This window comes from Citrus clementina, unplaced genomic scaffold, assembly GCF_000493195.1.
Source record: "Citrus clementina cultivar Clemenules unplaced genomic scaffold, Citrus_clementina_v1.0 scaffold_8, whole genome shotgun sequence".
In the NCBI taxonomy this organism is placed as follows: domain Eukaryota; kingdom Viridiplantae; phylum Streptophyta; class Magnoliopsida; order Sapindales; family Rutaceae; genus Citrus; species Citrus x clementina.
In genome coordinates this window covers 19239824-19254082 of record NW_006262022.1, presented here as the reverse complement: position 1 = coordinate 19254082, position 14259 = coordinate 19239824, and the positions used below count along the sequence as shown (strand labels likewise).

The following is a 14259-nucleotide window of genomic DNA, read 5'->3' as shown; positions in this document are numbered from 1 at the left end:
AATCCTAAAAGAAACAAAAAAAAAAAGAAAATATCTTAAAACCAAAAAACAACATAGAATCACTTTAGCATGGGATTTGATTGTCTCGTCTCAAGTTTCGAAACAGTATATTATATGCCCCAAATGGATACATGTAGCTCAAGTTATGCCCTTTGAAAGATATCCTACTCGCAACACGCAACCATCCTACATTACTATATTTAAGCAAAACTATATTGCCTGAGTGGAGTTAGAAACTGCAAACACTAATTTTACTAATAAAGATGACCTTTAATTCTATCTAATTCTACACTATTACTAAACTAATGCAACCAAACAAAAGCCAACCTTCAACGAACTACATGTCAAAGTTTGGTTAATAGGTATGTGTAGTAAATTATTGAACTCCAACAAAGCAGGTTTTATACATACTAAGAGTACTCAAGTTTCATTTGACAGATAGTAGCTAGTCCAAGCTGTAATATTTTATTCAACTAAACCCTAAATTTGAAATAAAGAAAGTGAGCGAAATGGTCAAAAAACGAAGTAGTACTATAATTGCCGACAACAACGACGATGTTGATAGAGCTCTGTGTTGCTTCAAAATATTGTTAAAGGGTGAATCAAAAGCTCGATTTCTGAAATAAGAGTTTAAATAGATTGTAATTGTGTTTAGGGTTTGTTTTACACCCTTACAAGGTTAGTTAATTTGGCTAGCGTAGTGAACTGGGGAAAGAAATTTTTAGGTTTCCATTGATGGGATGAGGGAAAAAGATTCGACTGAGATTTGGGCTTGAAATAAGGGTGTGTCGGCCAACATAGTGAATTGAGGAAAGAAATGTTTAGGTTAGGGTTGATGAGACGGAGGAAAGAGGTTCGATTGAGATCTAAGCGTATTGCTTTTGTTATTGTATTTTTGTTTTTAATTTTTTAATAACAAAATTTGTATCCTAAGTTTATATGGTTTAGTGGTAGATTTACAAATTATAATAAATTTTTTTAACTTCTGTGTCAGTGATTTTTAATGTTTAATTTACTGACACACTAGTATCAATAATTTATTATACTTAGTTGTTAAAAATAAAAAATAGTACATATTTACACAATTATTGACACTTTTTACAAAGTGTTAGAAAATTAAATGTCTAAATGTCATATTAATTGATTATGAGATTTAAGATCTGCAAGCTTCTTACTCAAATGATCATATCAGCATCATTTAAAAATATTATGCGTTATATATTTACCATACCATAAATTCTTTTGTAATGTTTTTTTTTAGTCCATATGTAGAGATTTTTAGAACCAGAATTATTACATGAGATTATAATATATATTTTCTGTGATTAATTATTTTGGTAATCACCAAAACTTAATATCTTAACTTTTTTTAATAAATAAAATAAAAATTAAAAAAACATAGCTTGTTCACAAAAAGGCTTTTAATCCAATTCTAAATATTCGGATTGCCTTAAATGATAATCAATGTTCTTGTAAATTAACATTAATTAAGTATATTTTGCATCATTAGCAGAATCTGTTTATTTTAGGCTTTAATTTTGATTTATGTGTTGTACGTGATCCACAAATAGCACTAAAACCATTGTTTTAAACTTAGCCTAGACACAAATATTCACACAAATCTTATTAAACGCATTGCAGATTAAACTCTTTTTTTTTTTTTCTTAAATATATAGAGAACGGTACATTCAATTAACTAAAAATAAATCCTTAGAAATGTATTTTGTAAGATTAATTATAAATCACCAATTTTAGTAAATCAAATATTATTAAACAATATCCGCGTTGCCGAATTGACCTGGTCAAAAACTAAAAATACAACACGTTTTTTATGAGTTATTAATTAAAAATAAAAATTGTTGGAATTAGACATTATATTGATTAATCCTATATAAAGCCAAAATCTACGTGTTTGATAAGTTGTGTGTTTTCCCATTTTCGCTTTGCCCTCTTATCACCGGGGGGGGCGAAAATTTGAAACAGGGATCGTCATCATCATCACCATCTCCCATCTCCGAGCTGTAAACACAAAATCAAAAATGGGCTCGAAGGAAATGAGTTTGGTGCTCTTAATGATGGCCGTGGTCGTGGCAGCGGCAGCCACGCCGAGTGGCATCAAGAGCATTAATGTTGTTGGCCGCATTGAAGATGAAAATGAGATGTCGATGCCGACGGAGGAGAGCCGTCGCCACCTTAATGCAGGCCAAGACTGTATCAGCTATGACGCAATGTTAGCCAATAAGGTTCCATGCTCCCTAAAAGGTCATTCTTATTACGATTGCCGCAACAGGACCGGCAGCGGCCCCGTTAACCCTTACCGTCGCGAGTGCTCCACCTCCACAAACTGCGAAAGGTCAACCAGCTGAGGCTAATGATGGCGCTCAGGGGAGATTCAAGATTTTACAGAAGCGAAAGAAATAACATTTTTCAATATTGATTGTGCCTAATACTATATGGGGGTTCATTGGATATTTTGCTATTGAAAATTAATTTCCTCCTTTAAGCTTTCCTCTTTTATTATTTTATTTTGTAATGTTTATGGAATACAAATCAGGAGTATGAATATTGAGAAAAATATTTAGTAATTTAAATACACAGTTTTCTTTGAAAAATATCAATTGCTGATGCGTTATAGTCTTGAGTATGGGAATGAAGGCATAAACATGGAAAGCGAGCATGGAAGTCTAAATCAAACACCGAATGCAAAATTAAATTATTCTTCTTAATTTCCATCGATCCTAGTAATCTTGAGGTTTGATTTTTATTATTAAAACAAAATTTGTAGTTGTAACATAATATAAGTGTGGCGAAACCGGGAAAAATAATTGTACAAATTACTGTATTTTTAAAATTAACTTTTCTATTTAAAAAATAGCATTGTCGTTAACATAATTAAATGGTTTACAAAATATAAGCACATATATGTATTACTTAAAAGGGTGTACGTCAAAATACTAGTTTTAAACAAACAACTTAACTTTCCAATTGGGGAGGAAAAAAAAAACATTTTTCAATTTTGGCATTTGGGTATATTCACTCAATTAAGATGAATTAGAGCATTTTTTAAAATAAACGACCATGTATTTGCTGGGTGTTATGACCTATAAAATTTTGCTTGGTGTGATTTTGACATTATAGATTGGTGAGAATGACACTTTGAACCTCTTATAAAATATTTTTATTACTCACATTTTTTGATAAAAGTTTAATTCCTCATTTCTTCCATATATGGTATTAAAAATATATAGTAATAGAACAAACACACTATTGGAGATGGTATTTAAATGTGATATTTTAGCAAATAAATTAACTCTATTATTTTTACATTGTAGAGCTACATCTCAAAATAATCAATTTGTTGCAAAGAAGTCATATTTATCCAAGAAAGATATTAATTGTGATTTGTGAATGAGGAATTTAGAAAAGAAGGCCTTTGAAATTAGAGGCCGACCCAGATATTCGATTTACTAAAATTAAATCCTTGGATAAATCATTTACACGTCAGATTATAATTAAACCATTAATATTAATCAATCAAATATTCTTAAAAGTTATATATACACGCACGCAGGCGAGTTGACCCGATCAAAAAGAACTAAAAATATCCATATATAAATATGCCATTTAATTCAGGTTAGGGCCAATTTTAGTATCACCAAATTGTGTAGAATTCTCTATATAAAGTCCAATTCTACATGTTTGATAGTTGTGCTTCCCTTGAGAGGGTTCACACATCTCTCCAAGGTTACACAAACATCTCTGATCGGACTAATCAACATTCTTTGTATTGTTTTTTTTTTTTTCAATCTTTATTAATGGGTTCAAAGGGACTGACTTTGATGTTCCTAATGTTGGCGGTGGTTATGGCAATGGCAAGGCCCGTGGAAGAAGACGGTCGTCGTCAGCTTGGTGGCGGAGGCGGGTTCATAAGCTACGATGCCTTGAAAGCCGATTCGGTTCCGTGCAACCAACGTGGTGCTTCTTACTACGGTTGCAGATCAGCTAGCGGACCGGTTAACCCTTACCGTCGTGAGTGCAGTACCGCGACAAACTGCCAAAGGTCAACCGGCTAGGGCTCGTAATAACACTCAAGGGGATGCAAAGTTTACAGAAATGTGAGATACTTTTGTGCATCTGCAGATTCCGAGCAAATATCATTACTCTTATTATTCCATTCCTTTCCAAAAGGCTAGGGTAATCGACACTGTAATTAATTCCTTTTATTTGGCGAAAACAGGAGAAAAATAAGAAAGAAAAAGAAACAATGTTTGTTGCCATTTTTAATTAGCCAAGCGAGTAAGTCCCACGTTTAAGTCATCTTGGCCTGTTAAGTGTTAAGTGAATCGAATCCATGAAGCCTTTAGTGCATCATACAAAACATTCATTGATATGTAGATATGTACTGCCACCGGTGAAACACGGATTTTTATAATTCAACCTCACATCTCATACGATCATTGAAACATTAATCGGAGTGTTATTGTCCTAAATTTTTAAAAGATTTTGTGTTGCCTATTCTTTGGTGCTAACTATTTTAATTTTTTAATTTATCAACCACTAATTACTTGAGTAAATTTTACTCAAGAGAAGATCCTAATCCACGAATTCATACATTTACGGGCAAAAACTAGAAGATAATTTTACTAACAAATGATATAAAATTTGGGAACTACTCTCAAAATCCAATATCTTATACACCCAAATAGATCCCTTTAGCACCCAAGGAAATGCTTTCTCTACACTCTTGAAGAGCTCACTTGCAATGCTCTTAGATCTCACAATTTTTGGATGATCAAACAAATAAAGAATTGCCCTTCTATTTGTAAGGAGCATTGCTCACCTACCACAAGTTTCAATTTGGCTTCAATTTGCCAAATTGGCAAACTGTGCTCAACTTTAGTTTGATTTTTCAACAATTTCAAATAAAAATCGCTGCCTCTACTTTTTTAATTTTTCCTTTATAAATAGCATAATTATTTCATTCAATTTCCAAAGAAAATAGTACAAAAATATGCCCATAATATATATTTAAAATACTTTATGTGTTTTTCTTTTTTTTTTTTGTTGGACACCCGATTTCAAGTTCTAGGTAAGATCTAAAAAATTAATTTCAATTTTACCCATTCCTTACCTCCTTTATTTACAGACAGTTCCTTGCCGCAGACGGTTTGATATCTCCATGAAATATACATACAACACATTCGAGCTCCAGTGGAAATACTTCTTAGCTTTTTACATTTTTTTTCCTCTACTTTCTTCATCACAAACCTTAACATATATAATGAATTAGAGCAAAGAAAATTATTGGTGTATAACAGATTTTTTTTTTTATTTTTAGATTCTCTTGTGAAGTTAATGAAATTAAGTTGCTGCTTTTACCCCCAGCCGAAAGCCGATCATGGTAATTCTAGTTTCTATTAGGAAATTGAGCTTCCTCCCAAAATCTTTCCAAACAATTTATCAAGCAACAAATTAATAAGAAAAATTAAATGGAGAATATATCAATCACACAATACAAGATTTACGTGGAAAACTCCAAATCTGGAGAAAAACCACGGCCGTTGTCAAAAAGACAACCAGAGAAAAAATATTTACTATGTAAAAATTATTACAACCACACTCTCAGAAATAATTTTCTCTCACCCACAAGAACTTTATAATTTTAATTCCTTAAAATTACTCAAGCTCTAAACTTTGTTTCTTCACAAAACTGGATACACAAACCAAATGAGCAACACCCATTTTTATAGCCAAAATTGGCTATTAAAATGCTATAATATTTTCCACCGCCATTATCTTCTTCAACTCTTCATTTTTCTTCTTCCTTGTCAAAGTTGTTTGCTTTTTTTCTTCATTCAAAGATTTGAATGTCAACATTCAAATTTTTGAATGTTGACAATGGCTGGCACCCCATCTAGAAGGGCGGTGCCAGCTTACCTCTTTTCACATTTTCCCACTTAGAGATTTGATTGAGAACCAATCAATCTCCACACCAAGCTTTTTATTTTCACCTTAGTCATAATCCTCACCATAGAGAATTATCATACTCCACCATAAAGAGTATACCACTTAGAATTAATTACCAATTATAAGAATTTTACATCGGCACATGCCGAAATATCCTGCTGAAATTTATGGTGCAACTTTCATGTTGGGCTTCCTGGAAGTTTGTCAGCCATCGACATAAATTCCACCACACACCCTGCATCAATGTCAACCATGCCTTGTGTGTAAATCTTGTGGACCCGCTAGTAGTAACATATCCTCTTTCATGGTACCAGCGGTATACCATGAGGATGTCATCATCATCCATTTTACAAGGGACCATCGTCTCCCACGATGATGAGAGACTTACCACTAGCAATACTATCAGTATCTGATCTGGAGCCACTTGCCGATCATGCTCCATTTCTACCATGACAATCTCTTTTTAAGTGCCCCGATTATCCACACCCCCAGCAGACTCCTTTCTTCTTAGATTTATCTTTCTTCCAATTCCCTACAACTGCCAAAGCCGAGACATCTGTAGTTTCAGTACTTTCACCACTCAGTCTTCTTTTTTCTGAGAGCAAAGTACTAGTAACTTCTTCAAGATCTACTGTCTCTTTCCCGTACATCAAAGTAGGTAACATGTGTTTGTAGGAAGTTGGAAGTGACCATAATAATCTAAGCGCCTTGTCCTCATCTTCAATTTTAACTCCAATGGCTTCTAGTTCTGACATAATACTGTTGAGTGTTAGAAAATACATATTTATAAAGGAGAAAACCGTCATTTTATATTTCAAGTCTTATTAACAACCCTTACTTTTATGTATTTAACCTTCTTGTGATTTAATTACATGTGTTTTATTTTAATTAAGTATTTTATGTATTTTAGGGGCATTATAGTCATTTCACAATAAAGGAGAGATCAGATGGCAAAACGGACATCACTTTTGAACTCAGGACGGTCGAAAACCTTAGGAGGGGCATAAAAGAAAAAATAGTACTATTCACATGTACGGTACTATTCACGTATACGGTACTGTATATGTTACTGTTCACGGCACTGTTCATATAGACGGATCGATGACGTGGCATTGACCGATGATGTGGCATTGACTGATGAGGTGTCACGATCCTGTTGGACTAAAATTCTTATGTACTGTTGATGGTGACGTGGCAGCATATCAGTGGACGAAAAATCTCGCGTACGGTGCATGCATCACACAGGATTATTTTCAACCAAACCGCGTTACTGTTCATCCGGGTCAAACCGTGTTACTGTTCATCCGTGTGGTCAAACCGTGGACTGTTGACTGATGACGTGGCGCAATCCTGAGCGTCCAAACTATTTTTAATCCGATGGCCATGATTTACTCCATGTATCTATAAAAAGGGGGCCTCCCCCCCCTAATTGGAGATCTCTGAATCCATTTTTGGGATCCATTTTCTGTAATTCCTTCTCCATCTTGTATTTTCTTCGTATTTTAATAAATTCCCATTTTGCCCCTAGTTCAATTATGAGTAGCTAATTTCCTTTCAAGCTTGGGTTGAAGGTGAAGTCTCAACATGTGTCATGGGCTTTATTTGGTAAATTTATTTTCTTTTCCCCTCTAGTTTTTGTGGATGATTTGACTTATCGTCGACAAATAATACTGATCTTGTCTAGATACCGCCTTGGTTACACCGGCTCTCTAGTATAAGGTTATTATTATTTGGCACGATAAGCCCTTAGCACCATATTGATTAGAGCGTGGTTCATGAGGTGTGGATTCCCCCCTCATGATTTAATTGGCATTAATATGGATTATTTAGCCCATAATGCATGTTGATACGGATCCAGATACCCAAGTACCTCATTTCAATAGATTTCGCTTCAACTTATTCTCGCCATTGCAATTCCAATTTTAGAATTTATTATCGCAATTTCAATTCCAATTTTAGGATAATTTAAATCACTTCCACCACAATTCCAACCACCCATTTTGCAAAATTAATTCTATACACAATTAAAATCCACCTCCTCGTGGGATCGACACTCGTCACCATTGATCTACACTACAATAGATTTTGTAATTTAATTTTTAATTTATTTTTCTTTGTAATTTTTGTTTATCTTATTAATTTAATTTTTAGTTAATTTATTTCACATATTTATTTTTGTGTATTTTTATAGTAAGGTTGTAATAGCGCAATAAGGTTAGTATCGTAATTTCTCCCTCTTATTTATTTTTATTTGTTTTGTTCCCATCTTTATTTTTTATTTTATTTATTTTGCATGCATGGTCGTAGGTCATTATTACCAAATCTTGAACCTATAGACCTTGAATTAGAAAAAACACTTCGCACACACAAACACGTTAAAAATAAAATGGATTTACAAGCACCACAGGAGAGGCCATTTAAGGACTATTTTAGTCCCTTAGCTAATTTGAGCACATCATGTATAAGATACCCAAATGTAGCTGCTAGGAGTTTTGAATTAAAACCTAGTGTGTTAAATTGTCTCCCCACATTTTATGGCCTAGAAAATGAGGATCCATATAATCATTTGAATGATTTTCATGCCATTTGTCAAACATTCAAATATAAGAATTTTTCAGACGATGATGTTAAACTCAGATTATTCCCATTTTCTTTAAAGGATAGAGCTCGTTCATGGTTAAATACTTTGCCTGCTAATAGCATTGCATCATGGGAACAAATGGTTACAAAATTTCTAAATAAATATTTCCCAGTGCATAAAACCAATTCTATTCGCAGGGAAATTTCAGAGTTTACACAAAGAGAGGACGAGCAGTTTTTCGAAACTTGGGAGCGATTCAATGGGCTACTCTTGAAGTGTCCACATCATGGGTACGAAAAATGACATCAATGCCAATACTTTTTGGAGGGATTATTGCCGAATGTGCAAGAATGGCTAATGGCAACAAGTGGAGGAGAGCTAATGTCAAAAAGCGCAACAGAGATATGGGAATTCTTGCAGCGACAAGCGGATAATTCCCAACAACGGAGTCGATCACTCAGGAATACTAGAAGAATTAAAGGAGTAAATGAGGTTCACATTGGCGAGTCAAGTTCAGAAATCAAAGAAGTCAAGGAGATAATTGAAGGTCTCTCTCGACAAATAGCATCGTTATCAACTGCTAAATCAACAGAGCCACATGACCATGACACATACTCAGATCAAGCCAATGCCATAGGTGTAATGAGAAAACCATCAAATTACAACCCATACTCCAACACATATAATCCTGGATGGAGAGACCACCCCAATTTTTCATGGTCTCAAGGATTCCAACAGAATGGACCAGCAGCTCCAGCTCCACCAATGCAACAAATTCCTCAAAATCCTCAAGTCTCTCAGCCCCCATTTAGACCATTCAATCAGAACCAGAACTACTCTCAACCCAGACCATGGGATGATTCATTCCAGAATCTCAAGAATGCTACTCACTCTACGATTGAGCAACAGAATCGCACAATTGATGGACTACGAAATGAGTTAAGAGCAGGCTTCAACTCACAAGCCCAATCAGTTTCAAGCCTCGAGAAGATGGTGGGACAACTTGCTTCTTCAATTCAGACTTTGGCAATGACTGTTGAGAAAGGTAAGTTTCCGAGTCAACCAGTGCCTAATCCTAAAGGGGTACATGAAGCAAGTACCAGTTCACCACAGCAGCATGGAGAGGTCAAAGCAGTCATGACCTTGCGAAAAGGAAAGGAAGTCGACAACAAAGTGGAGATGCCGGTGACCAAAGAAAATCAAATTGTACCTGTGAATGTTGAGGACTCACCACCGGAGGAGAAAGAAGAAACCAACCCACGGGAATACATTCCGAAAGCTCCATTTCCTCAGAGGTTAGCGAAAGGAAAAAAGGGAAAATCCACAGGTGAGATTCTTGAAATCTTCAAACAGGTAAGTGTTAACATCCCTTTGCTTGATGCTATAAAGCAAGTTCCATCTTATGCTAAGTTTCTTAAAGACCTTTGTACTAAAAAAAGAAATATGCATGTTCAAAAGAAGGCATTTTTAACAGAAAACGTTAGTTCTATACTCCAACATAAAATTCCTTTAAAATGCAAAGACCCAGGCTCCCCCATTATCTCATGTAGTATAGGGAACCACACAATTGAGAATGCTTTGTTGGATTTAGGAGCTAGTGTAAATTTGTTGCCTTACTCTGTATTCGTGAAACTTGGACTGGGAGAATTACACCCAACTCCAGTGGTGTTACAACTTGCAGATCGGTCCACAAAAATACCTCGTGGTATTGTGGAGGACGTGCTTATCCAGGTAGACAAGTTTTATTTTCCTGTTGATTTCATTGTAATTGACACTCAACCAATACAGGACTCAAGGAAGCACATCCCCATTATTCTAGGCCGACCTTTCTTGGCAACTGCAGATGCTCATATTCAATGTAGGACCGAAAATATGCAATTGTCCTTCGGCAACATGACTATGGAGCTAAACATTTTCAACATTGCCAAACAACCTCACAGTGCAGATGATGGAATTATTGATGTGGATTTAATAGAAACAATAGTTGATAATACTTTTCTTTCAAACCTTAGTGATGATCCTTTACAAACATGTTTAACTCACTTTGGTTTGGATTTTGATATTGACAGATCGGTCGAAGAGGTCAACGCCCTACTTGACTCAGCACCATCCATGGACACTAATAAATGGAAGTCAAGAGTAGAACAACTAGCACCATCAGAGAAGAAACTCATCCCATCATCAGAATCACCACCGAAACTCGAGCTCAAACCATTACCCAACACTCTGGAATATGCGTTTTTGGGAGAAGAAAGCACTCTACCGGTAATCATCTCATCATCCCTAAATGACGAACAAAAAGGTAAGTTGTTGGATGTTTTAAAAGAGCACAAAGGGGCATTAGGATGGACCATAGCAGACATAAAAGGTATAAACCCAGTAGACTGCATGCATTACATTCACCTTGATGAAAATGCTAAAACTACTAGGGAGATGCAACGTCGGTTAAATCCTAACATGAAAGAAGTTGTTAGAACTGAAGTCCTTAAGCTATTAGATGCAGGTATCATTTACCCAATTTCTGATAGTTCATGGGTCAGTCCTGTACAAGTTGTCCCCAAAAAGTCAGGAGTTACAGTAGTTACCAATGCTGATAATGAATTGATACCCACTAGAGTAACTACAGGATGGCGTGTTTGCATTGATTATAGAAAGTTGAATTCTGTCACACGTAAAGACCATTTTCCTTTACCATTTATCGATCAAATGCTTGATAGATTAGCAGGCCACGAATTTTATTGCTTTCTAGATGGCTACTCAGGATATAATCAGATTCCCATAGCACCAAAAGATCAGGAGAAAACTACTTTCACTTGCCCTTTTGGCACTTTTGCATATAGGAGAATGCCATTTGGATTATGTAATGCACCTGCTACATTCCAACGATGTATGTTGAGCATTTTTTCTGATATGGTTGAACGATTCCTTGAAGTCTTTATGGATGATTTTTCTGTCTTTGGTGACTCGTTTGATCAATGTTTACATCATCTAACGCTAGTTCTGCAGAGATGTACCGAGAAGAACTTAGTCTTGAATTGGGAGAAGTGTCATTTTATGGTAAAACAAGGTATTGTTCTCGGTCACATCATTTCAAGCAAAGGTATTGAGGTTGACAAAGCCAAGGTGGATCTCATTTCTAATCTTCCTCCACCCAAAACAGTCAGAGAAGTAAGATCTTTCCTTGGGCATGCTGGTTTCTATAGACATTTCATTAAAGATTTTAGCAAAGTTTCTAGACCCTTATGCAATTTACTTGCTAAGGATGTACCTTTTATCTTTAATGATTCATGTCTTGTGGCATTTGAAAAATTAAAGCAGTTGTTGACATCATCACCCATCATTCAGGCCCCAAACTGGAGCTTACCATTTGAGCTCATGTGTGATGCATCTGATTATGCAGTAGGAGCAGTATTAGGACAAAGAGTTGATCGAATTCCCCACGTTATTTACTATGCTAGTATGACATTGAATGATGCACAGTTGAATTATTCAACTACTGGAAAAGAAATGCTAGCAGTAGTGTTTGCATTAGAGAAATTTCGATCTTATCTCATTGGTTGTAAAATAATTATATTCACAGATCATGCTGCTCTTAAATATCTTCTCACAAAGAAAGATGCAAAAGCTAGACTAATTCGTTGGGTGTTACTTTTGCAGGAATTCAACTTGGAATTCAAGGATAAGAAAGGCACAGAAAATGTTGTGGCGGACCACCTCTCTCGTCTCCATTTTGACACAATTACAGAATCATTACCATTGAATGAGTCATTTCCAGATGAACAATTAATGAATGTGGAAGTATTACCTTGGTATGCTGATATAGTTAATTATCTTGTTACAGGTAAACTTCCAGAGCATTGGACCAAGCAAGACAAGGCTAAATTCTTTGCGGAAATAAAGAATTTCTTTTGGAATGACCCATATTTGTTCAAGTATTGTGCAGACCAAATTGTTAGACGATGTGTCCCAGAAAGTGAAATTCAGAATATCCTTTCATTCTGCCATGAACAAGCTTGTGGAGGCCATTTCAGTGCTAAGAAAACAGCGACTAAAGTTTTACAATGTGGTTTCTATTGGCCAACTATATTTCGAGATGCTTACACTTTCTGTTCTTCATGTGATAGGTGTCAACGAATGGGGAGCATTACACGAAGGAACATGATGCCACTAAATCCAATTTTAGTGGTTGAGATTTTTGACGTATGGGGTATCGACTTTATGGGACCCTTTCCCCCTTCTTTTGGCCATCAATACATATTGGTTGGTGTTGACTACGTCTCGAAATGGGTAGAAGCAATTCCATGTAGGACCAATGATCACAAAGTGGTGATAGGATTTTTGAAAAGCAACATTGTTTCACGCTTTGGATTCCCTCGAGCGATAATCAGTGATGGTGGTGCCCACTTTTGTAACAAAGCATTCAAAGCTCTTTTGACAAAGTATTCAATCACACACAAAGTGGCGACCCCTTATCATCCGCAAACCAGTGGCCAAGTTGAGATCTCCAATCGAGAAATAAAGCATATATTAGAAAAGACGGTGAGGCCAGACAGAAAAGATTGGTCATCAAGACTTGATGACGCATTATGGGCATATAGAACGGCTTTCAAGACCCCGATTGGGATGTCACCCTACAGGCTAGTGTATGGAAAAGCTTGCCACCTACCTGTGGAACTCGAGCATCGTGCATATTGGGCCATCAAGAAATTCAACTTTGACATGCAGCAAGCCAGCTCAGAAAGAAGATTACAACTGGCAGAACTTGAAGAAATTCGCAATGATGCATACGAAAATGCCAAAATTTACAAGCAACGAATGAAAGTCTTTCATGACAAGCACATTATGAGAAAATCTTTCACTCCAGGTCAGAAAGTGCTTTTATTCAATTCTCGCTTGCACCTATTCCCAGGTAAGTTACGCTCTCGTTGGTCTGGCCCATTTATTGTACATACTGTTTTTCCACATGGGGCAATTGAAATTAAGGATCCAAAGAACGGTGTCACGTTTAAAGTTAATGGTCAAAGATTAAAGCCATATCTAGAGTACCAACCACATGGAGAAAACATCGAAATAAATTTGAGTGACCCACCAAATTTGAATTGATTTTTTTTTCTTTTCGTTGATTTGATTTTTCTTTATTTCTTTTTATTATTATTCTTTTGCTAATTGAAATTGTTTTTGCATAAGTGTGTTTATTTTACCATTAAGTTTTCTCTTATCATTTTTAATCATGAGTCTCCTACTTAGACCGTTCCTCCTGAACATTCTTAAACCACTTCAACGTGTCAAAACTCATCTCAAAAGGCAGATTCTATTTTGTAAAACACAACGCATTTGGGCTCTACAACCACCAGAGTTAGTAGCCTATGTTGAGGGTTTAGAACGCCAACTCAGAGACATTGAGAGAAGTGTTTACGACATCCAGTTGGAGCTTGAGGTAAATTCAATAAGAGGACGATTTTAATTTTCTTTGTGTGTTTTAATTTTTTTTTCTGTTTGTGTGCTTTAGTTTGTTACCCCGGTGAAGTGGCGGATAACGGTACTCCGTGACAATCAAGTCGGTTACTTCAGTTTCCCACAATAACTGATATTCTGAGACGAAAGTATGGACAGAAATGAGATTCTAGCGAAGCTTCACAAGCGATTCCCTTCACTTCCTCAGAATGCCCTCCTTACGATCTATAAAGCTCGGACCGAACGCATGCGATTAC

General features: G+C 35.8%; 1 protein-coding gene across 1 annotated transcript; it reads left to right on the top strand.

Moving 5' to 3' along the window:
- Positions 1-2039: 2039 nt before the first annotated feature.
- Positions 2040-2366, top strand: LOC18034006 (protein RALF-like 19). The gene has a single exon (XM_006424131.1). The coding sequence runs from the start codon at positions 2040-2042 to the stop codon at positions 2364-2366; it is 327 nt and encodes a 108-aa protein (XP_006424194.1).
- Positions 2367-14259: the final 11893 nt, after the last annotated feature.

What these genes read in the sequence shown, in the direction of transcription:
- LOC18034006 (XM_006424131.1), top strand. Translation starts at nt 2,040, where the DNA reads ATGGGCTCGAAGGAAATGAGTTTGGTGCTCTTAATGATGGCCGTGGTC.